At 47.0% G+C, this 26095-nt stretch overlaps 6 protein-coding genes across 6 annotated transcripts; 2 read left to right on the top strand and 4 right to left on the bottom strand.

Annotated features, from left to right (window-relative positions):
- Positions 1 to 13: 13 nt before the first annotated feature.
- Positions 14 to 1662, bottom strand: F5Y00DRAFT_224418 (putative methyltransferase-domain-containing protein). The gene is made up of 3 exons (XM_048006000.1): positions 1247 to 1662; positions 542 to 1186; positions 14 to 491 (listed from the first exon to the last, which is right to left on the bottom strand). Exons 1-3 carry the CDS (start codon positions 1328 to 1330, stop codon positions 210 to 212), a joined length of 1011 nt encoding a protein of 336 aa, XP_047869260.1. The 5' UTR covers positions 1331 to 1662; the 3' UTR covers positions 14 to 209.
- A 293-nt stretch (positions 1663 to 1955) lies between these two features.
- Positions 1956 to 3658, bottom strand: F5Y00DRAFT_224417 (uncharacterized protein). Its single transcript, XM_048005999.1, has 2 exons — positions 2433 to 3658; positions 1956 to 2359 (listed from the first exon to the last, which is right to left on the bottom strand). Exon 1 carries the CDS (start codon positions 3507 to 3509, stop codon positions 2529 to 2531), a length of 981 nt encoding a protein of 326 aa, XP_047869259.1. The 5' UTR covers positions 3510 to 3658; the 3' UTR covers positions 1956 to 2359; positions 2433 to 2528.
- A 2068-nt stretch (positions 3659 to 5726) lies between these two features.
- Positions 5727 to 9246, bottom strand: F5Y00DRAFT_224415 (uncharacterized protein). The gene is made up of 2 exons (XM_048005998.1): positions 8570 to 9246; positions 5727 to 8283 (listed from the first exon to the last, which is right to left on the bottom strand). The coding sequence occupies exons 1-2, from the start codon at positions 8741 to 8743 to the stop codon at positions 6388 to 6390; spliced, it is 2070 nt and encodes a 689-aa protein (XP_047869258.1). The 5' UTR covers positions 8744 to 9246; the 3' UTR covers positions 5727 to 6387.
- A 7143-nt stretch (positions 9247 to 16389) lies between these two features.
- Positions 16390 to 17798, bottom strand: F5Y00DRAFT_224406 (dynein light chain type 1-domain-containing protein). Its single transcript, XM_048005997.1, has 7 exons — positions 17611 to 17798; positions 17406 to 17517; positions 17319 to 17341; positions 17228 to 17261; positions 17111 to 17172; positions 16972 to 17041; positions 16390 to 16902 (listed from the first exon to the last, which is right to left on the bottom strand). Exons 2-7 carry the CDS (start codon positions 17455 to 17457, stop codon positions 16838 to 16840), a joined length of 306 nt encoding a protein of 101 aa, XP_047869257.1. The 5' UTR covers positions 17458 to 17517; positions 17611 to 17798; the 3' UTR covers positions 16390 to 16837.
- Positions 17799 to 18054: 256 nt separating this feature from the next.
- F5Y00DRAFT_224402 (uncharacterized protein) lies at positions 18055 to 21710 on the top strand. The gene is made up of 3 exons (XM_048005996.1): positions 18055 to 18432; positions 18485 to 19312; positions 19513 to 21710. The coding sequence occupies exons 1-3, from the start codon at positions 18205 to 18207 to the stop codon at positions 21001 to 21003; spliced, it is 2547 nt and encodes an 848-aa protein (XP_047869256.1). The 5' UTR covers positions 18055 to 18204; the 3' UTR covers positions 21004 to 21710.
- Positions 21711 to 21871: 161 nt separating this feature from the next.
- F5Y00DRAFT_257349 (uncharacterized protein) lies at positions 21872 to 25121 on the top strand (the record flags this gene model as incomplete). Its single annotated transcript, XM_048010540.1, has 3 exons — positions 21872 to 22307; positions 22362 to 22619; positions 22672 to 25121. 3 exons carry the CDS (start codon positions 21872 to 21874, stop codon positions 25119 to 25121), a joined length of 3144 nt encoding a protein of 1047 aa, XP_047869255.1.
- Positions 25122 to 26095: the final 974 nt, after the last annotated feature.

The raw sequence follows: 26095 nt of genomic DNA, 5'->3' as shown, positions 1-26095 counted from the left end.
AGCTTTTAGTCAGGGTTGAATAGGAAAGATTGCTCTCTATCATGGTATCTTGATCCCTTGTATTGACGTTCTAAGAAGGCTAGGGAGCGACATTCCCTAATCCGCCGTCTATTATCCCTTTCTATCGATCTATCGAGTCTCTGTCAAATCTCTATAATTCTATGCATATAGGTTCAACCTTAGGGCAGTACGCTTGCCGCTAGTTGCTGTTACTGTCTCCCAAAAACAGCCCACCAGCATTCTATCCCCGAATCCTCACCGTCCTCGTCCCAGTCATCTTGGCCAACTAAGGTGCGCTGCTCCAGCACGCTTAGTCCGGAGACAATCATAATGGATAGGAATTTTGCAGCTAGTTTCTTGGTGGTCAAGTCTCGCTGAGGTACCATTACGATAGCCCTGGCGTCTTTGTCTTGGGCTAGGTGCGCAACTATCGCAGATGATAAGAGCTCTGGGTGGTCATCATCGTACAGAGGATCTGCAGCAAGAACAATCTACATGGAATTAGTCATTAAGAGTATATAGGGGAATAAGGTTGGTTTACTTTGAACTGGTTCTTGGAAGCAAATTGCTCGGCGTTGCCGTCCTCGGAGCCCCAAGTTAAAACACCCGAGTCAACTTTCCCTCCTAGAGCTTCGATAGTGGACCGATTTCTCTCGATATTGTAGGCTAAGTTCGGTACGATGGTTGGGAGGTCAGTCAAAACCACGTTAGTTTTCCAGATAGCAGCAGCAGCCATCCCCAAGAGCCCGGTACCCGAACCTAATTCAAGAACATCTAGAGATTGATTCGAAGTTCTCAATGTGAATATATGGGGGAGGGATTCTTTCGCAATGTCGCCTAGTGACCGTGCAAGCAGATATGAGGACCCCCAAGTTTTCAAGCCGAGAGAATCGCCGGTGATAGGAGGCTCCCTAATGACTAGCTCGAAAGGAGATGATACTTGGTCTTCAAGAGGCCATCTTCGCGTGATCTCTCCCATTCCCGCTCTACCACAGCGTTCTGCAAGACGCCGGCTTGCCTCATCCCATATCGCTTCCTTCTCGTCTTCATCCTGGATCCACGAGAGACTGCTCTTGATTATGCTAGACAGGTACGCAGCAGCCTCACGACGAAGCTGGGCAGTATTTTGGTAGCTCTCTAGTATAACTTTTCTAGAAGTACCAGGATTCCAGATCGGAGGTTCAACCTAGTTCATAGTGAGCATTCACTGGCCTCTTAGGTAGACATTGTTACCCGTCAGTTTTACCTGAAGCTGTTTGAGAGCTGCCAGTAGTTCCTCGGACGAGGGCTTCTGCCAGGGCTGGGGAAGGTCTGCTACGCAGATCGACATTCTATTCTATTGATCGCGGATAATACCGTCTATAGGATTCTAAAGGGGAAAGAAAAAAACCACAAAGAGAAAACGAACTAGGTAAAGCAACAACGTAAGAAAATGAATGACTCGGCCCTATCACCTGAAGAAAGACATTATGATAATTCTATGGAGATGGTTAGTTGACATGCTCTATAAGATTTAGCTTTATATCGTCTAGGAGAAGTAATGGGAAGATGAGTAAAATTTCAATTATGTACTGGGAATGGCATATAATGGATGAGTCTAGCCAGACACGCCTACGATAACACGACTACCAATTAGGGACAAACGGGGCTTTTCTGACCAAGCCCTTCGTTGGAAAGGGAAAGAGACATTGGGAAGAAAAGATAAGCCACGTCTGGACCCTTAAATGATTCAGCCAATTGGAAGGTTAAGAGCAAGTTCTCATGAGTCAAGAGCTTAAAGTACCTAGGTACAATACGCAGTAAGGTTAGATTACCTAAGGCTTGACTACCTAGTTTTAGCCGTTTTAATTGGCTGTCTGCTAGCTTTATCGATAAGCCCACCATAATTTTGCTATGACTCGAAAAAGCAGCCCGCCGAAATTCATTCTTGCTTTCTTTTCTTTCCTCAAGCATCGCCCTCACCAACGCTGCGTTTCTGAGCTACAAAACAGAGAAGCCGCGCGAGCTGCTTCTCATCGGCTTCTGTTCTTCAGACCGATATTCACCCGCTCATGAGAAATTCGGAGTATTCTTCATCACCACCTCGTCGCCTGCCTAGCTGCGGGATCGACAGGTCTGCCCGCGAGGGTCTGGCGTGATGGGTTTTTCTTTTGAAAACTACACGTCTGCAAGACTGGCATCAGAGACGCAGGGCCCTTCGCCCCGTGTATATCCGCAAGGAGAAGACGGGGGAGTTGTGGTTCCTATGGGAGAGCCGTTGCGGAGATTGTGTGTGAGAACACTTGAGTGCGATACGCAGCGTGGGATTGTCTGTTTCCTTCGGGAGACGGACGCCTACAATTCGATTCCGATTACTCTGGTGAGGGCGATGCTTCAATCTTTTTTTCTTCAAGGTTAGTCCTGTACTAATGCCAATTTTGCATTCCCTTAAGTTTGAGGATACTGCTAACGATACGTCATATTATAATGGTGAAATAATCGCCTCAGCAGAATCGAGATTGAGGAGCCTTTCAGCTATTCGTCTAGGTCTATCCTAACGTTGCACTCTGACCCTCATCATCATTACCATCCCCATATGTCTCTTGATCGGGTATTCCCTGTTCCTGATATGTTGGTTCGGCTGTGACTGGATCGGTATCTTCGCCTTCGCCTTCGCACGAGATCTTCATAGTTTCTCTCTTATCATACCGATGTAAGACCTTGGCGTCTGGACTTCTCGCATCTACCAGCTTCTCCAAGTCCGACGCCTGCGTGACCAGATCTGCACAAGCAATATTACTAAACGTGGACTTCCCAGCCAATAGTAGAACACGATCTCCAGTTACCTGAATCTTCTCTAAGGCGAGGTGCCGAGGATCGTGATCAGAGGGGCCACCCAACGGATGAGATTGAATGAATGCCTTTGCGGCCTCCTTGACCTGATCCATACATGTCTCCAGCTTCATCTTCTGAATGATGAACTGTTCGTCATCTTGATTCTCGCCATTCTTGTACTTGCTGTTGTGTTCGGTCCTCTTCTGCCATATTCGCTGAAGGACATCATCGTTAACGTAGTACTTAACCGCCTTCACTTCTGCTTCGAACTCGTCCTGAAATGCAATCCAGAATCTCTTGCTCTCTTTAATCTGAAACGCCAACTGCCTGGTAGCGAGCGATACTTTCAACTCCGCGTTAATAGCCGTGGTAGTCTCGTCCTTGGGGGCCGTCGGGGCCGCCGGGGCGGGAGTGACTGGACGGCTCCCTCCCAGGGCTTTACCTCCTGACCTCGATGACGACTTCAACCGCGTTATTGGTCGATCATCAGCGGGCGTTCCATGGTGATCATCTGAATCATTGCCGTGATAGCCACATGGGTGTTGGAAGTACGTAGTTCCGTTTGGGCTATACAACTCTGATTTCGACGAATGTGGACGGGAGAAGGAAATAGGCGTACTGTCTATGTGTACTCCCCCTCGTCGATTATAGGAGGACCGCCGTGACTCTCCATCGTCAATGTCGCTTCTCCCCATGATGTATTTAGGAACGATACCATTTCACGTTGCGGAAATTTACTGTATCCAATGAGCTTCCAAGGCGATCCTCCTCCATTTTATAGCTTGGAGGTTTGCTAAAAGGTGCTAGCGCTAGGTCTATAATACATACAATATGATGCTTGTTATTTGTTTATACACTGCACTTACTTATGTATATTTCTAACAAGCGGTTCAGAAACATGCGCCGCGAGCTTTACGCATAATATCAACATTCTTATAGTTGATTGCTATTTGACAATTCAACAATGAGGGGAATTGACCAATATGTGGTGTAGAATCTAACTGACCACTGATGATCTTATTCCTCTGTTAGTGTACATACTGGTGCTTATCCGTGGGGAAATCCAGGCATATTTCACGATCCCGATCTCCACAGTTCGCAATAGCGTGGTCCTATTGAAATCGTAGTACTTCATATACGATTTCATATACGATTTGGACTCTATCCAATCGTCAGCAAGTAGAATTATTATTATTGTTATTTCCAATGTTTCAAAAATAGCCCTGCCAAGCACGGGATACGAGAAAGCGGTTTTGTATGACATGTCAAATGTCGATATACGTAAGGGTACTTCAAACCTACTTGAGATGGTCCAAGCGCGCGCCCTAGTCCATCCCGACAGTTTGGCTCGGTTGATCCCCACACTTAACCGTATTTGGCAAAGCGATTTCACCAGTTGGCGGTTTGCGGCGCTGACGCTGACGCTGACGGGGCGCACACCCTGACACCTGAAACGAAACGAGGCGCCGCAAGACATGGGGCTGAGGTACACAGTAGATCCTACGGCTCTTACGGCAACCTTTGATAGGTCGGGAACTGAGGCTGAGGCTATGCTAAGGCATAAGGCATAACTTTATCGGAATATCGGCAGCGAAAAATTAGTCTTGGGTCTTGGGTCTTGGTCTTGGTCGAGTGCTTGAGCCTCAAGATGTAATTCGCAATGTCGCATTACTAGGTTGGTAGACTTACCTGATATCGCAGTTGCGCATTATAATAAATACACTACACCGCCAAGCCGAAAGCCTCCCTCTCACCGAAATAAACGATTCACTCACCGATAGGAACGCCCAACACGCATTGTTGTTTTGTTTGTTGAAACGATGCTACCTAACCCAACCGGTTCGTGACGAGGTTATTCCGGTATCACATCTGCGATAGGCCGGTAACGGGACCATGGCACACTTGACCCAGGTGCTCGGGTTTGTGTCTGTCGTCTGTTTGGTCGGTATAGGCGGGGAGGGGTAAGGGGGTGGAGTATGTGGGAAAGGGGGTGATTATAGGACTATTTGCTTGTAACTGCAAGCGTCCTGATGTTTGTATAACTATGCCTGATATGTGATATGCCTGATATGTGTTGCTCTGTTAGCATAGATGCCTTATAATACATATTGGCACACACACACATACATTATTATTACACTTGCAGACGTTGGCCGTGGAATCATAGGTTGATTTCTAACCCGGAGAGTTGGATCTCCCGATTTACATCCCTATCACCTATCATTCTTCTCCGCATTTTTAGACTTGCCGTTTTTGATACCCAAAAAACCATGTGTGCTACAAGCTCATCGTCCAACTACCCCCAAGCCTTATTAATTAAGTCTTCTAACGGTAAAGTAATCAATCAGAAAGACACAACGGTATACACGCGGAACGCATCAGAGAAATAACAGCCAATATTCTCATCGCCTTGGATGACTTTGTATTACACACACCGAAGACTGGCTTTATCTGCGTACATAGTACGGAATCAGGTAGGCATACACGTATACGATGTACAACAAGAACAGCTCCATAAACTGCCAGGCTGATATGTAGGTGCAATGAACCGCGTCATCTGTGTAAATCTCATCTTTCACCCCCTTTCTCACCCCCTATTCAATTTGCACAGACACTTCTCGGCCGGCGGGAGGGGGGGAATTACGCGTGTGTAGGTATACACAGTCAACGTCAGCGCTCAGGTGCTACGCTGCATCCGCGGTAGCCTTCATTACCTTTTAAATGCCTTTTCCTCTTGCCGTTTGCCGTTTGCCGTCTACGCGCATACATCCAAGGGGTACGTCTGCAATGTCTACGTTACCTAAGGTATCTAGGCGTGTATATATCATCCCCACCCTGACTTATACCAGCCCGCACTATTAGTCGCACATGTCGATACGTTTACAACCACACGTGCATACGAATATACCAGCTTGGTCAAAATACCATTTCTTATTATGGTGTCTTTGAAAATTATAAAAATTCAAAAAATTCATTCCGTATGGTTCTCATACTACATTACAGAGAGCTGTCTGCTAGCTACCCAACCTATTCGTTGTGTCTGCCCTCTGTCTGTATGCGCTGTTGTGCGTAACTCAAATGCATCAAATTGCAAATTCCTATACTTGGGAGTATCATGTCGTCCCGACCAACGCGTCAAGGGAAGTGTCAAATATCCGCGCCGCTTTTGGGTTGTCCTATGCCCCATGTCCCGAATGCCGGTAACCAGTAAAATCCATATGCTGTTCCCTGGGCCAATAAATGCCAGATCCCGATATTAGGGAAAAAAAGAGGAGAAAATCAAAACGTCATCCAGATGCAAGTGCCAAACTTCGCTGAAAATGGGAATGTCCATCCTGAGTAATTGTAAAGAGGAAAAAAAAAAAAAAAAAACCATCAGATAACCGCCACCTCTCCAAACGCTTGCATTCATCGTAGTTGATATAAGGCGATCTCCCTAGAAAATCCACTTTGCCCTTTTTGGCTCTCTTTGCTCCACGTCCAGTAAGTCCTTAATTTGACTTCGCATAATCCTGATTGGCTCATCTCTCCCGATCGATATGTCCACGCTGGACAAGACTCGTAAACGCGGTATTAGTATGACGCCACCGCTTGCGAGATCTCCGTCTTCATGACTGAAAGTCGCTCTCGCATATCAATCAGATCCGCCAGCTTATCCTCCGGCGGCTCCTTTAGGGCCGCAATTTCGTAGTGCAACGCCTCATATCGCTCGTAAAATCTCGTGAACTTCTTTGCCTTTATCAAGACATCAGGCGGCAAGCGCGGCTTCTTGTTCGGGGCAGACTGCTGCGAGGAATACTGATCGGCATCCCGTTCCTTGCGCTTCTTGGTCTGGTTCAAGGCCATAGAACTGCCGTTTACCGCTCCGTTCGTAGTACGCTCCTCGTTACGGACCGGGGGCTTCAGCTGGCGCGGAGGCGGCTGATGATCTTCGAGGTCGGAAGCGTTCGTCGGTGGCGAGGAAGCAAGTGGCGATGACTTAGTGGGTGACGTATTCTTGCTTCGCATCGAGATATTTGAAGACGTCACTCCCGCGGGAGCATTTCTTGAGCTCTGGCTTGCGTCTGACGGGCGGTGCTTTAGAGTCGTGACGTTGGATAACGGCTTAGGAGGCTCCTTCGGCTTGATTCGCTTGCTAAGCGGTGCCCCCGAGCTCGAGCTGCTATCATCATCTTCACGTGGCCGTTTCTGAGAGGTCAAGCCGGAAGGTTTCACGGGAGCGCGGGGTGCTCGAACCACGGGCTTCGCTTTCGGTGGAGCAGGTTTCTCCTTGGGCTTCTCTACCACTCTCTCCACCGGTTTCTCCACTGGCTTCTCGGTTCGTCTCTCAACAGGCTTCTCGACGGGTTTCTCGAAAGGCTTTTCAATAGGTCTCTCCACCGGTTTTTCGGCAGGCTTCTTGATAGGTCTTTCGATAGGCTTCAACGATGATTGGTTCGAGCTAGCTCTCGATAGTGGCCTCTCATCCCCACTACTTTCGGAGTCGATCACTTTCTCATCCGAAAGGAATTTCCTGCCCTTTTCTTCGGTTGGCTTAGGCTTGCTGGCCGGCTTTTTCGGAGCAGGTTTCTTAGGGTTGCTTGAGAATAAGCGCTTCGTCTGCGCTTCGCGTTCGCTGACCTTCTTCGTCTTGCTTCCCAGTGGTTGCGAATTGGATCGAGCCATAGCTTCGCCCTTTGCCTTGTTATCGATATCGCTCTTGTTGCCATCATCCGCCTTCTTCGCGCCAACTCGAGGAGTCGGGGTTACGTTTCCCTTTGCAAGAGTTACCTGTAGCTTGCTCAAAACGATACCCTTGCCCCGCTCGGAAGGAGTAAGCAATTTCTCCCACTCGACTGCAGATGTTGGAAGGCGTGACTTGTCGTATTGCCTAATGGCATTGTCAATTGCTGCACGGCGATCTTCCTCATTGCGATAATCGTGGTTCCATACGTCCAGCTCTTTCCAGAACACCAGTCGTAGACTATACTTCTTCGTCGAGGAGTCAAAATTAGCGATCTTCTCCAAAGTTCGCTTAAGGTCTGCTTCGGTGCCCTTCCAAATCTCTGCGAGATATTCGTATGTTCGATCCTTCGACGCTAGTTCGTGAACAATAATGCTCCTTTGGTTCCTATTCTTCTCAATTATCTGCTGCGAGGCGGAAAAGGCTGGATTCGGCGAAGAAATCCCGTTGAGCGCAGGACTCGTAGGTAGTGATCTGGTGGAAGAATTCGACAATGCGCCCGCCATGGCGGACCTTCCAGCAGGTAGAGGCTTGGGTTTGGTGACTCGTTTAGTATCTTTAGTTTTGGTGTTGGTGGACCTGTTCGCCAGGATACTGGCGGGTGGCTTGCTGAGAATACACATGGTGGGATTTGGTAATCGTTGTGATTTGCTTGCCGATTCTTCTGGTTTCGTAAGATACAAGTCGTAATTGTATGACTGCGGATTTGCTTTGACTTTTTGTTCCCCGAAACCAAAGAATAAGGACTGTAAATAGAGAATTGCGTTAGTTCAATAGTTAAGGTATTTAATCGAGGAATCGTGCAAATTTGCGTGGGTATGTGCACATAATTTTTTTTTTTGTTGCTGCTGCCTTGGATTGGGAAAGTGCGGGAAGGTGTTGTGGGAAGGTGTTGCGCTGCGCGGACCTGAGGTATTCGGGTAGAGGGCATTCAAAGTAACTGATTTAGTGCACCTCATGACCATTTCCCGCTTATCAAAAATAAAAATGGCAAGAACTAAAGCAAAAAACTAAGTACAGTAGCAAACTTACAGGATTGCTTCCTAAGGTCAATTCAACCTCTTGCCCTCCTTGTACACATTTTATCATGTCCTCGATCACGCTATCATTCAATGTGATGCCGAAGGCTTGCAACGGGAGGGATTCGTTCGAGGTTGCCGAGCTCTCCAAAAGGAGGCCGGAATCGGGAATCGTGAGGGCTGGCATGGCGAAATAGTTCGGTATAGGTCGACGATATGACGAAGGGGTATGGTGAAAAGAATTGAAGATATCGGTAGGCCGATACTACGAGGTTAAGTATTGACAATGATGGTTATGCCGTATGGTTGTTGTCGAGGAGAGACAGCCGAACAAGCTCAGAAGCTCTGCACCTTGCTAGACTTTAAGAGTCCAACTTGACAATGACCCGACTTCTTATGCAGCTCCGTCACATGGCTTTATAGCTAAGATTTGAAGGAAATGCATCCAAGGATACGAGGTCGAATATGCAGGAGGACGAGACCAAGAAGTGAGGTATGTCGACTAAGGACCAGTACGATTAGACCAAAGAAGAGGAAGAGTATGCGTTGTATGCTGTAGTATGAGTAGGAGAGAAAGTATGGGAAGTACGAGGTTGTACGGAATAGTCTCGTCGAATCTTGGTCAAGAGGAGAAACAAGGGAAAATGAAGGCATAGATGGATGGATGGATACTATTATGGATGGGGTGGGATGCTACTAAAGGTACTTAGTAGTGGAGAATGACGGGGGTATTCCCAGGAAAGTACATATGTATAGAGTAGGTACCGCGCTTGCTTAGTTCATCCCGTCCGCTCCAGCCTACAATGGGCAGTAGTGCTATGGCTGCTAAGTGAAAGCTAAACCTTATTAGTAGAGTCACTTTTATTTCCTAGTCATATTTCCTAGTCAAAGAACTTAAGGTACCTGAACCTAACCAAACTTTTACACTGTGAAAGAACCTGAATCACAAACACGGAAGAGAAAGGTAACAATAGGGGTTCAGTAAAAGATTGGGAGAAAGAATTGCCAATTCACTAGCAAATTCGTGACACAGATTCTACGGCTTAGAAAGATGACAATTTGGGCACTACCTTCTTTCAATGCCTTTCTCTGCCTTCTTCTGCCTCTTTCGTAAAAGAATTGGTACCTAGCTGGAATAAAAACCGAACGCCGACACAGCCCGGATATTACCTAGAAAAGCTATTATTGGATAAGAGCGCTGACGGCACAGTAGGGCGAACGCTATGTTACAGCAGTTGATACAAAGGCGTTGTACCCATGCCCCATGCGTTGCCATACATAGAAGATACTTTCAATGGTACTTTCCAATGGGCTGTGTGTGTGTCTGTGTGTGTGCGTGTGTGTGTGAGACAGGGGTTATGGATTTGCGGATGGACAGTTGCATGCATTTTCCCTTGGGCGGAACCTCGAGTTAATACCAAAAGTCTAACCTAGTTACAGTACATACACAATGTAGTTTATCTGTTTATGTACTAGGCATACGTATGTATTGTCTCTACAGACTACCTATGTAATGTATGTGGTTCAATGGTTGAATCGTCGATAATAACGTACTATGTAGGTGTATGTATAAGTCTTGGTCGTGTGATCGTGTGGTCCTGTCCTACTATACAGTGCTTCTATTGTACGTCGATACGATATATACATGTCGCAGCAGCGTAACTAATGTATGTTGCTGCGAGGGAGGATCTAACAGCCGAACGAACGTGGGTACCTGTTGGGATACGATCTCTCTCGATTATTCCGCCAGTTTGATACAAGGGGTAAAAAGTCATCCTGAAAGCTAAAATTGCCAAGCCTTCTACGTCTTCGCAATGCAGGAATAGATGCGACAATAGACAAACACGATGAACAACTATTCCTTCTAACTATACGCGTACGAATCATTGGTTAAGTTTACATAGTGCTGGTGACGAAACGCAAAGACGTACATCACCATAACATCCAAGGCAAAATATAGTTCAGGCGGTACCTCTTCGCCCACGGAAGAACCGAGTGCTCGTTAGCTCCCCGGGGCCTAAATTACATCATCCGGCTTGGGCTCTACCATAGTTTGTCCTAGTTTACCATAGTTAGAAAATAGCATTGCACCGGAATGCGGCTCACAATCGTGCCACTGAATCAGAAAGACGATGATGTGGTTAGCAGACAAGCCAACTCATCATAAGTATCCATCTATCTTAAGTGATATATGACAGTCTTGGAAGAAAGTTCGGTGAATGTCCTCGTCATGAGGAGGTGTTGAGTTTGGTTGATTCATACGTGCGTACGTACGTAGACAAGGCATTGCGAATGATTGCAAATGAGTCGATAGGCAAGAGACAGGCAACCTGTGCATCTTGCTTAGCTGTGCTTAGTTGTCAGGCCCCAAGTTCCCAAATACGAGGCGAAATAGATCGAAATAGGACATTCTATTTTGCTGTAACATTGGTGTCCTTTCTTCGTTGGAAAATTCGTCCTGCGCATATGCAATGCCTAGGGACGTTCCTGGTTTTGCTGGGTCCCGTGTGTTAGAATAGAACGCTTCGTGTAGATTGCCGGACATGTAACCAAACATATCTCTTGATTTCTAACGTCGACAATTCATCGCCAAAGTGCTATGAATCATATGAATCACCTACGCAGGCATTGGTATGCGTTGGTCAGCAGATCGTAAAAAATTATCTATTCTCTACGCCTAACGACGTCTAGACTGGGCTGACTATTCTCTAGGGCATCAAAATAATTACTTTCCGTAGCGAGGCCCTGAAAAAAGCCCTGTACGAATCAACGCAGCAGATATAAGATTTCCCTGGGAGTTGGATCAATGGACCCCAAAAAGGTTCGCCGGCGTGCTGACATGCAGGCTTTCGAATCCCGATTGGGTATGATATGTCATATGAAATGTTGTTGGAGAACGAGGCTAACAGGTAAATACATTAAAAAAGAAAAGGAAAAAAAGGCGAGCTAAAATTTAATGTAGGTACATTATGCTAAGATGTATGCTGATATGTCCCAGATCTGACTGAAACAAAAAAAGGAGCTTATGCTCTGCAGCACTCTTTTTCTGTTCGACGTCTCCGCGGTGGCGACGACTGTGCGTAGGTATTGTATTGTCCAATCTTGACCGTACCCATAGCTATCCTTGAACTGGAGCCGAATAGACGGGCACTCCGTGCGTCAAGATCGTCCCATCAACGGCACTCCACGCTTCGGGGGACCCTTTGATGATATTGTTACTTTGAAGAATTGCGAAGCCGTAAATAGAAAGTCCGCTTAACGCTTCTAGGGGAATAATCTAGAAAAATCATACTACATGGCTATACGATTTTTTTTCATTGCTGGCGAAGACGGTGAGAGAAGAACAGGCGGCGATGGAACCATTTACAGAAGGTTCAAGGAAACTTTCAGGTACGACGGGGGACAGCCCATAAGAGGTAGCTGGGTATGTATTGTTCATGTACAAAGCTGGATAGCTCTCCACAGCAAATCCACCAATGGATTGCGCTCCGGACCGGTCGGTGGGACTTGGATGGCACATACCTATGGCACATATGTATATACATACATATATACATACATACATATGTAGTAGCCTACCGAATCTTGAGACCCATAACGCGCGACGGATTCTGGCGTCCCTGACAAATCTCCTTTGACTCCGGACTGGACTATTTAAAACAATGCCTTTCCCAACGTGCAATGACCAATTCATGAGAACCGGACATGATAGGAGAAGGATATTCGCCAATACACCAATACGCTAATACTACTATTAGTTACAACTAATAAGATCAATATATGCGAAATTCCAAGCTCAGATCTAAGACGCAAGCGAGCCATATACATATGTACATATGGTATGGTATTGGGTATGGTCTTGGCTAGCTAGTACCTTTTTTAATGGTCCCCGTTTTATCAATCTGGTAATGGTATATTATCGGCGAGACCAAAAAGGGATGGTTCAAGCGAACATCTACGGTAGTACATTGCATATACCATACTATGGTACTATGGTATTATGGTACTATGGTATGACACTAGTAGAAAGTCTGTCAGTTAGTCAGTCAGTCATCGTCAGCCGTGATAACGCTGAGAATTAGAGTTCTCAGCAGCAAACTCGCATCATCTTGAGTTCGAAAGCGGTCAGTGGGTAAGCACGCAACCTGGGACTCGGATAAAACGCAAAGTTATACGGCTTGGCCTCGCCGATTTACTTCGCAAATTCCCTAAGCTTTTCCAGAGGCTAGCTGAGAGGCGTTGCGCCCTGACATCATTCAGCTGACATGAGTGCTTGATGGAGGGGGAGGATCGACCATATACGTTAGTAACTATTACTAGATATTACAGAAATTAGAAATTCTCATATTTATTTTATTACAATGATTATTGACTATTACGACAAGTCTATAACTCTTAAGAGCACGGTGCGATAGAAGCTACGTGCTATGTGTTACGACCTACGGCTCTCTCTCCCTCGCTAGACACCTGCTGCAGGTCATCCACGCGAGAATCTGCACGGGCTAGAAGCGCCACGAGGGGCCGACGACCGAGAGGAATTGGAAATTCCGGCTGGGTAGGTAACATGGACGTGGCGTTCTGCCCCACACATCCTTTTTCTGCTGCGTACTTTACAACAGACGTGACTATGTATGTACACTAGGACTGACCTGACTTGACTGACTGTCCTTTCAGCTGCTTTTCTTGGGCCATACGTTATACGCTATATGCTATACATTATACACTACCTATACACTACGCAAGCACATCGCGGCGTCCGCGGTTGACATATATGGTTGACTTAACTAACATACATAGAGTAAAACACACACATACACATACACTACCCAGTTACACATGATAGTATTTTGTATAGACTCAATCACTGCATTCCACGTTATCCAGGAGCCTTTGCTTTGTTATACACATCATCCGGGGAAAAGCAACCATGTCGTCACTAGTCATCAATATACTAAACTACAAGCCATCTATCTCACAGTGTCCGTCCGAAGAGGGCTAGTCGTTGCGTTGCATCGCAACAAACATCTGCGCTGGGAGGGATGGGTAGGGATGGTAGGGGGAGGGATTTGCCTGCCAGTTCACCTACGCACACACATACACATATCCTTGCCGTACGTCCAATTCGTCTACGTATCGTACGGGGTCCTCAGACAGGCATATTTGTTAGACTTGTTAGATTTCAAGTTCATTAACTAAGCCTTTTCGTAAGTCCCTCGCCTCGTACGCGCGAGGATTAAGGGTCCGAAGCCCGAGAAATCGGGATGGGGATGCTGGGCTGTCAGTCAAACTTGTCAAGGTTGGGTGCTGAGATAATTGTTGGTACGGCACGGCTTGGTATTCCCCTCGTCGTGCCCAATTCAAATTCCCTCGTCAGTACATGATGAGTTAGTTGTCCTTCCGAACGCTCGGTAAACTTGGGAAACTTAGGATAGAAGACCCGTCTCTATTCGGTCGACGCTTGGCTCTTAGTCGGGTAAGAAAGCGGACCTAAGTACGGATTACATATAGGCTATTACATATGTGGCTAAGTTAGCACCTATCGAAAAGTCCAGTCCATAATATCTAGATTAGCAGCTTGGGGTTTCCGGGTCTTGGGTTACTGCTAGTTACTACTAGTTAGTGCAATGCATCTCCAGGACAACCTGCTCAGTGCTTCCCTTCGCGCCGAATTTGAGTCAGTTAGTGACGAGTTATAGCTTCAAAAATATATTACTAGGATTTCTCGTCCTAATGCTTTGTACCTAGCAAGCATGCACATTGCAAGCAAGCATTTCGTTTCGACGGCACTAGTTAGATAGATAAAGCTGCCCGAGCTTCCCGCCCGCGGGCCAAGCAATACATACATACATACATGCATATACCAAGCATAATACATAAAAGGGATGGGATGTCACAGGTGCTACACCCATTCGACTGTCGCGGAGTGACGGGTACCTAAGTAGGTAGATTAAAAACGAGCTGTGATTGGACGCATCAAGGTAAGTGGAAGAAAGCGGGCTGGCGTGTTGCGGGAATGCAAGCACTCGTCGAAGATTGTCCGAATGCCCCACCGTCGCATCCTCGATCCAACCCACTAGACCCGATAACTCCAGATGGGACACTCCAGGGCTGGCACTTATGCAACTTGTGGGACTATGGGATTTTCCGACTTGAGGCCATTGGTATGAACGAGTGGGTGTTGTTGGGAATAAGTAACTTACGTACGAAGTAGATTAGGTAAATGCTAACATATGAGGTATGTATGTAGGTAGTCGACGGACCGGGTTATTAGTATGTATTGCTCCAGCAGCCAGCCAGCCATTCGTTCAGCCATTCGTCCACGCCATTGCAACTTTATCTAATAGTTATACGCAGTTTGTTTTAGTAACGAAGTTTGTTGCGATCTGTTGGCTTCGCCTATGCTCACTCAGCTTCGAATGACGTTTGCTTTCTCTTTTACTTTCTCTAAAACAACCCTCTCCATGATAAAATAAAATTGGAGGAAGGATGAATTAATTATAGTTATAGGTATTAGTTATAACATCTAAATAGTGCAATCGTATACCTAGAGGCTAGTGTAGAGAGCAAGTCATCTAAGCCTATTTAGGTAACTACTGGTTACAGTACGCCCCCTGTAATAATGTTATTCAGCGGAACCTTAGAACTACTTCGCTAAGATCTTGAAGCGTATACCTATTGCCGCCCTAGGAGGTTGTTATAGTTTTCTAAAAACGTTGTTTCGGAGTATTTAATGTTATAAAATACTGGTATAATAGTTAAAATGCTTTGAAAGGCGTTGCTCTATTTAGAATTCGAAGCCCTGTTCTGTATCGTGCACGTCCGAAAAACTAACATTATTTCAGGGGGTGAACTGCAGTTAGTTATTTTCTATTAAAGTCCAGTCTCTCCGAACGATGCACGCGCTTGTTCCGGTGTTAGCCCGCATTTCTCCAGCAAGGTCTCTTGTTACATCAAAACACCCCCGTACCTAGACCGGTGGGCGACCACGGATGGGCGGACGGAGGGGGAAAAGGGTGGCTGGTGATTCGTTACATACATATTTAATACATTGGACTTGACCGCATCTGCGTACACTACATACATTGATGTAGGTACATGGTCGTATGAGCTATCTTCATGGGGTGAGGGTCAGGATAGTGGTAGATAGGCTTCGGTAGTGCGACACCGGGGAAAATGCGGTTCCTTTTCCTTTTCCTTTCCCACGGTATAGTACATAAATGCAAATGCAGGTGTGTGTCTTGTGTGTGTACGCGTGCGTGTATATGTGTGTGCGTATTTGTACCACACCTTAATTAGTAACCACGGAGGTAGTTATATGTATAACTTATAAGTCATCACCTACTCGAACCAAACAGAACATCGTAATATATTGCTTACGTAGTTCTCAAGACCCTAGTCCAGGCTCGAAAAGCTTCTCGCCCATGTGACCACATTTCCAATGTACGAAGTTGTGTACCGGTGTCTAGGTAGGTAGGTGAATCGTGATTGAATACCGTACGATATTGTCATCAGTAGACACTTGAAGTGTATAGCATGCAAATATAATTCAACGACTCGCATGATCTATCGAATTCAAGGTGGATCTAAATGTGGACATATTATGATCAAATTGTCTTATCTATTACCTACCTCGGCAGCTTTATATGACAATAATATCTTAGAGTCGCGAGCTACTAAAATTGAGTGATAGGAAATCCTCGAGGCTAATAATATCCTCTGTTCTTATTTAAATATTAGGTTACTAAAGCTAGACCCTTCTTGTAGAAGTGGCCGGTGGATGAAATAAAAAAAAACATATAGAGAGAGGGTTGAATTGAACCAGCAGCTAGATTTCGGAAAGACAGCTTGCGGAGCCGAATTGCGGAGTGCGGAACCGACGTGCCGCTTGAAGAGTATACTATATCGCTTGAAACATTCAAATTACGAGTAGAACCTGAATTCTAGTGCTTGATATCACGGGCGTATTCTCTCAAGTTTCTTGGCTGAGTATCTCCGAGTATATCGAGAACGCTATTTGAGCTGTAGCATGCTTGACATCACACGTTCTGTATTTTGCATATTCATATTATTTTCTCTATGAACAACGGTATTTTTCGTATGACGATATACAGTGACCCATATCGATGCAGCGATCAATCTACCATAATTAGGGTATGTATTACCATCAAATTTGTGCCCCTGGGAAACGTCTTCTTCGCAAGTAAAACAAACGCGAAACGCCCGCGCCACCAAGAGACTAAACTCTAGGAAGAGCTAGTAGCTTAAACTACAAGCCGCTACTCTACTGCGTCTTGAAGAGCAGGATGGCGCAGTGCCCTAGGTAGAAGTAGATGAAGTGCTTCGTTTCTAACATCGTGTTAGCTCGGACACCAACTTATTTCTGTCGCCGTGCATTGGAAATAAAGGGAGGTATACCGTGAGTGACAAAGCTTCCGAAGTTCCTTCCTACGATGCAGTGCCAGGTCGGACCCTTTCGCTCGTCAAACTAGCAAGCTAAGTTTAGCATTCCCAATGAAAAGAATCGTCGGTAAGTATATCGTATGGATAGACGTACGGTACGCTTGATGTGCTGTGCAATATCCTTTTCGATGGTGTATTTGCCCATAGCTTCCTGAGCTACTCTTGACGTCAGATCATGTATATCCATAACCCCCTAAACGAAGACACATACCGACGTCGATTGCTTCTTGCTGCATGTCTTCCGTCTGGGGTTCCGTGTTAGTTCATTCCAAAGCCTTATTCATCGCTGGGGAAGTTCTAACCATATCTGCAGACTTGATTTGGGCTGTAGGGCGAGATATGTTAGCCAACTACGTATTTATAGCTACGCGCGGAGACGAGAAACGGACCTTCGAGCTTATCGCGACCACCGGCCGGTGGAGGTGACTGTTGTTCTGCCATCTTGTCGGTCTGTAGTGTCGATTTCGTGGTAACTTTACTATCCTACAGCAAACGCGATGCCTAGTTAGTAAGTTAGTAAACATGGGCTTTAGACGATAATGTTATAAGACGTATGGATTGTTGGGGGCTAGAGTTAATACACGGTGAACATACGTAAGTCGAAGGCTCAATAGCAAGAAAAAGGCGAAGATGGATTCCTACGCTATTTGTTATGGCAAAGTGGTTTCGGTATAAGCTCCACGATGTGATAGGTCTTGTCGTGTCGGCGTTGATGTTGCTGAATGCGTTTTGCAAGGTGGGTGGTTTATGCCCAATTGTCGCGTGTTTGGCGACTTGAGAGGTCGACTTGTAGATTATTGTAGCTATCCATTGATCATTGGTCCCTGCGGCTTGAGAATTAATTACTCCCTGTCATTATTATTCCTCCTATTGGCTAGCACTCATGCACGGACCACTAGTACCAACAAATTTAGAGCCAAATTGTGGATCGTGGGGCTGAAGAGCCTCAAGCGGGATGTTTGAATCACGTGATGATAAAAGATTTCTATCTCTGATACGCGATTTTGCAACTTTTTTTTCTGCCAATTTTTTTATAGGTTTCCATCACAGGTATCCTTCAACCATTCTTTAGGCGCTGCTAAGTGACCTCGTTTATAAGTCAAGGAACTAAAACACGCTCAACCTTGTTGTTTCTATTATTTTTAATGTCCCTATAGCCGTACTAGATACCCATACACAATAATCATCATGGATTCATCACGAATCTTCGTTAAAGGTCTGCCACCGAATCTCAACGAGGCCGACTTGCGCAAGCATTTCGCGTCCAAAGGTCACATCACAGACGTCAAGCTGATACCTCACCGAAGGATTGGATACGTTGGCTATAAGAGCCCGGAAGAAGCTACCAATGCTGTCAAATACTTCAACCGTTCCTTTGTACGGATGTCTAAAATATTTGTCGAGTTAGCAAAACCCGTTAGTACATTCAGTACAATACCAGTCAGCATCGGCTTAACACTTCTTGCAGATAGCAGACCCTTCCTTGTCTAAATTCAAAGAAAGAAGGAACAACTCAATCCCTAATACGGGAGTCTCTCAGGCGACTGTCAAACCGTCTGCGGAGTCGGAATCACAACCTGAGAACTCGAAAAAGAGGAAGCGGGATGAGGTTAACGAGTCCGACCCGAAATTACAAGAGTTTTTAAATGTTATGCAGCCTGCGAAGACTTCAGCAAGCAAGATACATGGTGTCGTTACGGAACTTGCGGATGAACCTCCCGCAAAATATGCTGCACTTGTTGAAGAGGGAGCATCTGATGACGAGTACGAGGTTGTACCAAGCCGACGAAAGAAGAGCCAGCCTGTAGAAAATGCAAAGCCGGCAGTAACAACCGTAAGCGTTGTAAACGATGGAGCAGATGGCCAGCCCCGAACAGAGCCCGATATAGTCGAAGAACCTCTTGAGGAATCGGTGCCAACTGCTACTAGTGTTATTGAGACTAAATCGGGTGTGGCTGCTACAGACGACGACTGGCTACGATCACGGACGAACAGGTTACTTGACCTGGTCGACGATGAAGATATCGTACCTACAACTGCCCCACCTGCAGACCAGCCACCTGTACCACCAGTTCAAGAGCAAGAACCAGAGGTTGTTGATGCTACTCTTGACGAGGATCAGGTTATGAAAGACCCAACGCCTCAACCAGATGAAGACGAACCTGACGCAGAAACCAAAGATAATACTCTAGACACAGTTCGTAAAACTAAGAGATTATTCGTGCGAAACCTGCCGTATTCTGCCACCGAAGACGAGCTTAGGTCATACTTTGAGCGATTCGGCGACGTCGAAGAGGTAAGCCTTTCCCAGTATTTTATTCTTAAATTTTTTTTTTCGGTTCTATGATGAACCCCAGATAGGGACAGCTGATACCAATGGTATTTGATGAGAAGCCTGGGCCAGTATTTTAGTAGATGCTTCGTGTCTGAGAACCATCCCTTCTTCATTAGCTTTTTCGTATTAGACACCTTCCATTCCTGCTAAAATGAAGATAGGTACATGTGCCGATGGAAAATCCGACCAACAATCGCGGAATTGGCTTTGTTCTGTTTGCTAGCTCAGACGATGCGACAAAAGCATTCCAAACAGATCACTCGTCTTTCCAGGGGCGAATATTGCATGTTCTCCCAGCATCAGCAAAACGTGATCACAATCTTGATGAGTTTGCACTGTCAAAGCTGCCATTGAAGCAGCAAAATATTATTAAGAAAAGAGCCAAGGCGGCAGAATCGAGATTTAACTGGAATTCACTTTTCATGAGCCAGGATGCCGTAAACACATCAGTTGCCGATCGTCTGGGAATCTCAAAGTCGGAATTGCTTGACCCAACTAGTTCTGACGCGGCTGTGAAGCAGGCGATAGCAGAGACATCGACGATTCAAGACACCAAGGCTTACTTCGTAGCCAACGGTGTCGATCTGAACGCATTCAAGTCAGGACCTCGGGGTGACACAGCCATCTTAGTCAAAAATTTCTCTTACGGCACTACAATCGAGGAGATCAGAGCTCTCTTTGAGGAACATGGTCAAGTTTTGAAAGTACTCATGCCGCCGACGGGGACGATTGCTATCGTCCAGTTCGCGCAGGCCCCTCAGGCTAAGGTTGCTTTCGCCAAGTTAGCATACCGTCGGTTTAAAGACTCGATATTATTTCTTGAGAAAGCACCGAAGAACTTGTTCGTCGGCAAAGAACCACAACCTGAAACGGTGCAAACCAGCAAAGAGCCCAGTGCTGTCCAGAAGTTGTCTGGGTCTGAGCTACTAGAACAGGAAACCCAAGAACCTATTGAGTCAAGCTCGCTATTTGTGAAGAACCTCCATTGGGATACCACTACCGAGGAGCTTGCAAACGAGTTTAAGCATCTTGAAGGATTCAGGTCGGCACAGGTGAAGACGAAGAAAGATCCCAAGAAGCCTGGTCAAGTGCTTAGCATGGGATTCGGTTTTGTTTCATTTTCCGATAAGAAGACCGCCGAGGCAGGCTTAAAGGTTATGGACGGCTATGTTCTCAGAGCACACAAGCTTCAGGTTAGGGCTTCGCATCGCGGACGTGACGCAGCTGAGGAGCGAAGACAGGAGGACAATGCGAAGAAGGCCGCAAATCAAAGAACAAAGATTGTGATAAAGAACGTCCCCTTCCAAGCTAACAAAAAGGATATCCGGATGCTCCTAAGCACGTATGGCCAGCTCAAATCAGTCCGTATACCGAAGAAATTTAATTCTACTAGTAAAGGGTTTGCCTTTGCCGAGTTCGTCTCGCCGAAGGAGGCAGAGTCGGCGCTGCTTGCCCTGCAGGATACTCATCTATTGGGCCGCAGACTCATCCTTCAATACGCAGAAGCAGAAGCAATTGATCCTGAAGAAGAGATCGCAAAGATGCAAAGGAAAGTTGGCGGCCAAGCTAGTAAAATGGCCCTGCAACAACTTACAGGGGCAGGCCGTAAACGGGTGAACCTAGGAGGTGACGAAGACGAAGGGGAGATCTAACGAGTAATTAAATGTGTCTATGTTTCCGATTTCGTGCCTGGCTATACCTTTGGGGCTCTGGAGGGGTGCAGGCATTGCCACGTTGGGAGCTAGGGACAATGGTTCATTGCGTTATCCCTTGTCAGGGAGAGCCGCCCATTGCTGGATCTGGGGCCACTTCCTTATCCCAGGGATTTGGCATCACAACTAGCTTGCAGATTTATCCCCTCATTCAAGTGGCTTTTGTAACCCCTCCCGACTGAATCTCTATCGGTCCTAGACTTGATGATCCTAGATGGGTATGCTAATCAAAACACATTCCGCCCCGCAAAGTTCACCACAACCGCCCCATCACTACCGGCCCGAGACTGGTTAGAGAGCTACAGAATAGGAAATTAAAACATTCCCGTGGTGAGTCTATTGCAGCTATTCCTTATCATCTCGATACGATTCTCCTTGCGTGCCAGCAGCGTGCGACTCTTGTCAAAGACGTCACCTGCTTATCTCGACCTCATTGGTCGTGGAGCCTGTACTATTCGCAGCATATTCTTGAAGGCGCCCTTGGAACCTCCTAGTGGGTGTTTCTAGGGTCTCATGCACCTTCAGGCACCTTTATTGATATCCTCCTAGATAGCCAAATAGTGGAAGTCGAATGAATGTAATCTCTATAAGATATGGTGATCATCTCTTCCATACCAACACTTCAACACTCAAGTCCAGGAAAACTATCTCTAGTCGTAATAGTAATGGGCATTCTCTTTGCCGCTGCCATTCCTTTAAACATATCTTAATTCTGCCTCCCAGCGTTCTTGAGCTCTCTCCAAGCATTCTCTAGAATTCTCGCTCTTTTTACAACACATTCTTTTGGTCTTTCGTCATACACATCCAAATGGATCACCCACAACCTGTCCTGCCCTCTCAGAGATATTCCCCCGTATCAGACTACGCATACGAGACGGATCACGAACTAATGCCGATGACACGACAGCCTCTTGGTGAATCTACGGGCAACGTTCAACCACATAATCTCGCTGCTCTGGCGCTGTGTAATCACTCCTTATCACCACCTCTGCGTTCTATACCAACACCACCTATAGTCCCAACACAGGCTTTGACCTCGACCTATGGGACAAGCCTTCGAGGCGGACGTTCTTTACACCGAGATGTATCATTACGAGAGTCACCAATGGGTTATCCAAGGGGCAGCAAGAACCCCATCTACGCTTATAAGCACTTCGCCGATTATCGTAATAAAGTAATGCAAAAGGAGCTCGAGAAGGAACAACCGATATGGCCATTATGGTTGGAGGATGCTTTCCTCGACGGTAAGCAATACTGGCCTTGCAGTTCTAGAAACGGTTTATGCTAACTCTCGAAAGCTCTTCTTTTAATCCCACAGATGGGCCGGAAAAAGTTCAGCTCAAAGACTATCCTATACGGGCGGAATATGCTCATTACAGAATATCTATGGATCTACCACTGGCTTCTACATCCCCCACAGAATGGAGAATCCATCCCAAACAGGCAGCTGAGGGAGAAGGATGCAAACGGAAAACCTCATCCTATGTATAGGGGACGAAAGCAAGTATCGAGCCACATCCAAGTTTTGAAGGGGTTCTTCGCAACCTTGGTAACTTGTGAGTATACTTGAAACTATCGAGTGCTAAGATAACTAATACTATATCCAAGTCCACTTTATCTTTCCAAGTAAGAAAGATGCCAAGGAAGAGGATAGGAAATTAATAAGGGACGATGACGACACGGAATCCTTCAAGAATAACCGAGTCCTCATTTCTATAGCGGATGGCCGACTTCCCGATGAACGGCCCAACTACGAATATTTCGCTCGCCTCCTAAGTGCCGATAACGATGTCTTCCTGCGACCAAAGCAATGCTGGATCTTCGTGTCATCATCTCAAGTCACCCTCAAAGAGAAGCATGTCAAGATGGATGACGGCACTACGAAGAAGCAAGTCACAGGATGTACACCCAGCGGACACTGGCTCGGGGAGTCAGACTACCCTCACCTCAAGCTCAACGATGGTAAAGATTACAAGGACCTGCCGCGAAACGGGGACCAGCCGACCGTACTTCTACACGAATACACAAGGCCATTGGCACAAAAGGAATCATCATCTATCAAGGACATCTCCAACCGGTGGGATGTTCAGTTCCCGGAGCTGAGGGAGAAGCTCCTTGCTGCACTTGACGACACGCACCCGTCGGATGAGAGGACATCACGCTGCGTGGTGGGACCTTGCGATACTTTTCAATTCGAAGTAACGCTAGATCTACACGCAACATCCAAGTTTCCCGATGGATCTGAGCTCAATGGTATGGTAGAGCTCTCGATTAACCGACCTGAACTACATAACCACAGCTGGAGATCCGTGACTTCGGTTGTGAAGCCGGACGAGTTGCATATCTCCGGGTCGGAACCTGATTTCTGGGACCGCAGCAACCCCGTCGAAGTCATCGTCTCACACCGTGTCGGGTGTAACGGTGTAGGGCGATGTGATTGCGGATCTCGTGGGACTCGCGATACCATCGGCGTTCCGTTCCCGGCTGCTAGCTGGGCGAATACCTTTATCAAATTGGCACCGTACGTGACCGCGGAACGGGAGCGTCGAGAACGTCGAGGGCGCGAGCAGGACTTAAATAGAGGATCCCGGCCTTCTCGGGCAGAGCGTGAAAACGCAAGGATGAAGAAGGAAGACAGCGCGTCAGAGAAGGACGGCGCCAAGATGCCGACTCCTAAAGAACTCTTGTCCCAGGTGGCTATGTATCAAGAGATTTGGTCTACGCCTAATAACGGCCCTAGTAGCGACAGTGAGGGTGGGAAGCGCGGATGGACGCGGCGTGCAGTCATACTATGGACTTTCGCCCCCGTACGCGACCACACGGATGAGAAGGGAAAGACAACTACTATTGCCGCCGGTACTAATTGGAGGTTCCTAACCAAGGTTGACCCGACCTCGGAATACCATCAGCAGCGTGCATACATGACGAACTCCCCCTCCGTCTCCCGCGACAACGTCATGTCGCCTAATCCAGGCTACCAAGCCCACCTCAACGCTTCCATGCACGAGAACCTGAGCGCGGCGTACGATACTGCGCCTGTTCTGCCGTCAAATACACTACCAAGCCAGCATCACCAACACGCCCAACACGTTACACATCATCACAGCCATCACCATAATCATAATCATATCCCTCCTGGCCTAGATCTCCTAGAAGGCTTCGACAACGGCCTTGTCACACCTCCCCCCACAGCGTCATTAACGGGTGGATATCCGCATAGCTTCGATGATAACGGTAGCGTAGACTCAGCGCTTCATCATCAGTTAAGCTACATATCTGACAGCACAAGCGGCGCCGGTACCAACACTATCCCTGCTGAAATAACTGGTGGCAGCAGCCATAACGGCAGCACCAGCGGCACAGATGCCTTCCTATCTGGCCTCGGTGTACCAGTATCCTCTTACGACGATAACTGGGCAGTTCCAGCACAAAGCAGCGGTCTAAGCCTCGATACCACCGGCTGGGGCGTCGGCGTAAGCTGGGCCGATCCAACGGGCGGTCTCACCAGCACAACTACGAGCGCATCAGTAAGCGAACCGCTATGGGCTAGTTCCCTCCCCGGCACCCTCAGCGGACATAACTCGCGCGACACGAGCTTCAGCGGCGCGAGTACCTCGCACTGGGCTGAGGACAAAGAAGCCTCTCTATGGGCGAGCAAGACAGAGCATCCTCACCCTCATTCTCATTCTCATCAGTACACCACCACGCAACAGCATCAAGACCCGTGGGCGACGTGGCAGCCCACGGGCGCGGAGCATTCCGCTTGGAACATGGATGCGCAGGACTTCGGGCTAGATCTGGGAGTAGGGGCTACGAATAGTGGCTCTGGGCTCGCACATACGCATATGCGGTCGCACCCGCAGATCGCCGGGCGTAAGCGCTCGCGCGCGGATAGCGTCGATGCCGGCGCGGATGGGAGCGATACTGTGTATCCTGCGCACTCGATGCGCAAGTTGTCGCATCCGACTGCGCTTCCTGGTAGTCGTGGTCAGGGTCATGGCCAGACGGGGCAGAACGCGCCTACGGCTGTAATGGACGATGGGCAGGGGTTCTTGTAGAGCGGCGGCATCTGTCGTGATCTACATTTTCTTATCTGAATTCTACTGGCGACCTACGATCTACACTATAATCCACAATTTTCGGCGTCATATTACGGAGTCTAATCTGGGTTGGGATGTCGAGTCCATCATGTACTTGTAATATATACTCGAAGGCGTTCCACATGGGTTTCTCTCTCGGCCTTTAATCAAGCGCCGGTTGCTTACTAGGGGAAATTAGGATACGGGATGGGGCGGCGGCAAAGGTTTTTGTGTTTAATTGGTATTTCTTCGTGGATAGCGTTTGTATCATATCAAATTCACAGTTATGAAGTCCAGATACTTGCTTACCCCCTTTTTTTATAAGCATACATACATGTAATATATGTATTGCTCGAAGAATTTCTGGTTACTATAATATGATTTACTGCAATGTCATTTGGCTGAGATGGACGACTTTTTTTCTCTTAATACTGTTATCACGACGCCATGGTATCACAACGTAGGACAGCTTTCCGGACATTGGAATGAGCTAAACGTTGGTGGAGTAGCAAGTTTCCACGGCGGAAGATCTCGAATCTAACAAGAGCAGAGCTAAATAGTTAAATATCCGAACCCGAGCGGCATTCTGGAAACAACGGACCCAAAGAGATGTCGTGTTTCAAGAGCGAACGTTTGGCAGGGGAACTTTCTGAAGGTCTTGGCGAGCGATAACTCTCGATTGGGAATCAGTTTCCCTACGATGCTACCGCGCGGATCGACAGCAGGGAAGCCCCCTTGTTCTTATGGCTAAAAATGGGCGAATAGATGATCGGCTTAACTAGCAAGGGTATTGTGTGGCGATTAAACAACGATTACTGAACGATTGTGAAACAGTGGTGGTCCGGAGGTGCGAAGAAATTTGAAAAAGTAGTTGTCGGCTTACTTGACTGCACGGTGAGTACCTATCCCGTCCGCCACGCTCAAAAGACCGAAAGTCTGGCCCAATCCTTCTT

The sequence above is a fragment of the Daldinia vernicosa genome (genome assembly GCF_022497035.1).
Source record: "Daldinia vernicosa strain CBS 139.73 unplaced genomic scaffold F5Y00scaffold_3, whole genome shotgun sequence".
Lineage (NCBI taxonomy): Eukaryota > Fungi > Ascomycota > Sordariomycetes > Xylariales > Hypoxylaceae > Daldinia > Daldinia vernicosa.
Note: the sequence above shows the minus strand (reverse complement) of the source record. Positions and strands in the feature narration are given on the sequence as shown.

Coding starts and splice junctions, on each gene's coding strand:
- F5Y00DRAFT_224418 (XM_048006000.1), bottom strand. CDS start 1,330: ATGTCGATCTGCGTAGCAGACCTTCCCCAGCCCTGGCAGAAGCCCTCG. Junction 1,187..1,246: donor CAGCTCTCAAACAGCTTCAG/GTAAAACTGACG, acceptor ACTATGAACTAG/GTTGAACCTCCGATCTGGAA. Junction 492..541: donor CTTCCAAGAACCAGTTCAAA/GTAAACCAACCT, acceptor AATTCCATGTAG/ATTGTTCTTGCTGCAGATCC.
- F5Y00DRAFT_224417 (XM_048005999.1), bottom strand. CDS start 3,509: ATGGGGAGAAGCGACATTGACGATGGAGAGTCACGGCGGTCCTCCTAT.
- F5Y00DRAFT_224415 (XM_048005998.1), bottom strand. CDS start 8,743: ATGCCAGCCCTCACGATTCCCGATTCCGGCCTCCTTTTGGAGAGCTCG. Junction 8,284..8,569: donor TGACCTTAGGAAGCAATCCT/GTAAGTTTGCTA, acceptor CTCTATTTACAG/TCCTTATTCTTTGGTTTCGG.
- F5Y00DRAFT_224406 (XM_048005997.1), bottom strand. CDS start 17,457: ATGGCAGAACAACAGTCACCTCCACCGGCCGGTGGTCGCGATAAGCTC. Junction 17,042..17,110: donor CACAGCACATCAAGCGTACC/GTACGTCTATCC, acceptor TTAGCTTGCTAG/TTTGACGAGCGAAAGGGTCC. Junction 16,903..16,971: donor CGGAAGCTTTGTCACTCACG/GTATACCTCCCT, acceptor ACACGATGTTAG/AAACGAAGCACTTCATCTAC.
- F5Y00DRAFT_224402 (XM_048005996.1), top strand. CDS start 18,205: ATGGATTCATCACGAATCTTCGTTAAAGGTCTGCCACCGAATCTCAAC. Junction 18,433..18,484: donor TTGTCGAGTTAGCAAAACCC/GTTAGTACATTC, acceptor CACTTCTTGCAG/ATAGCAGACCCTTCCTTGTC. Junction 19,313..19,512: donor GATTCGGCGACGTCGAAGAG/GTAAGCCTTTCC, acceptor AAATGAAGATAG/GTACATGTGCCGATGGAAAA.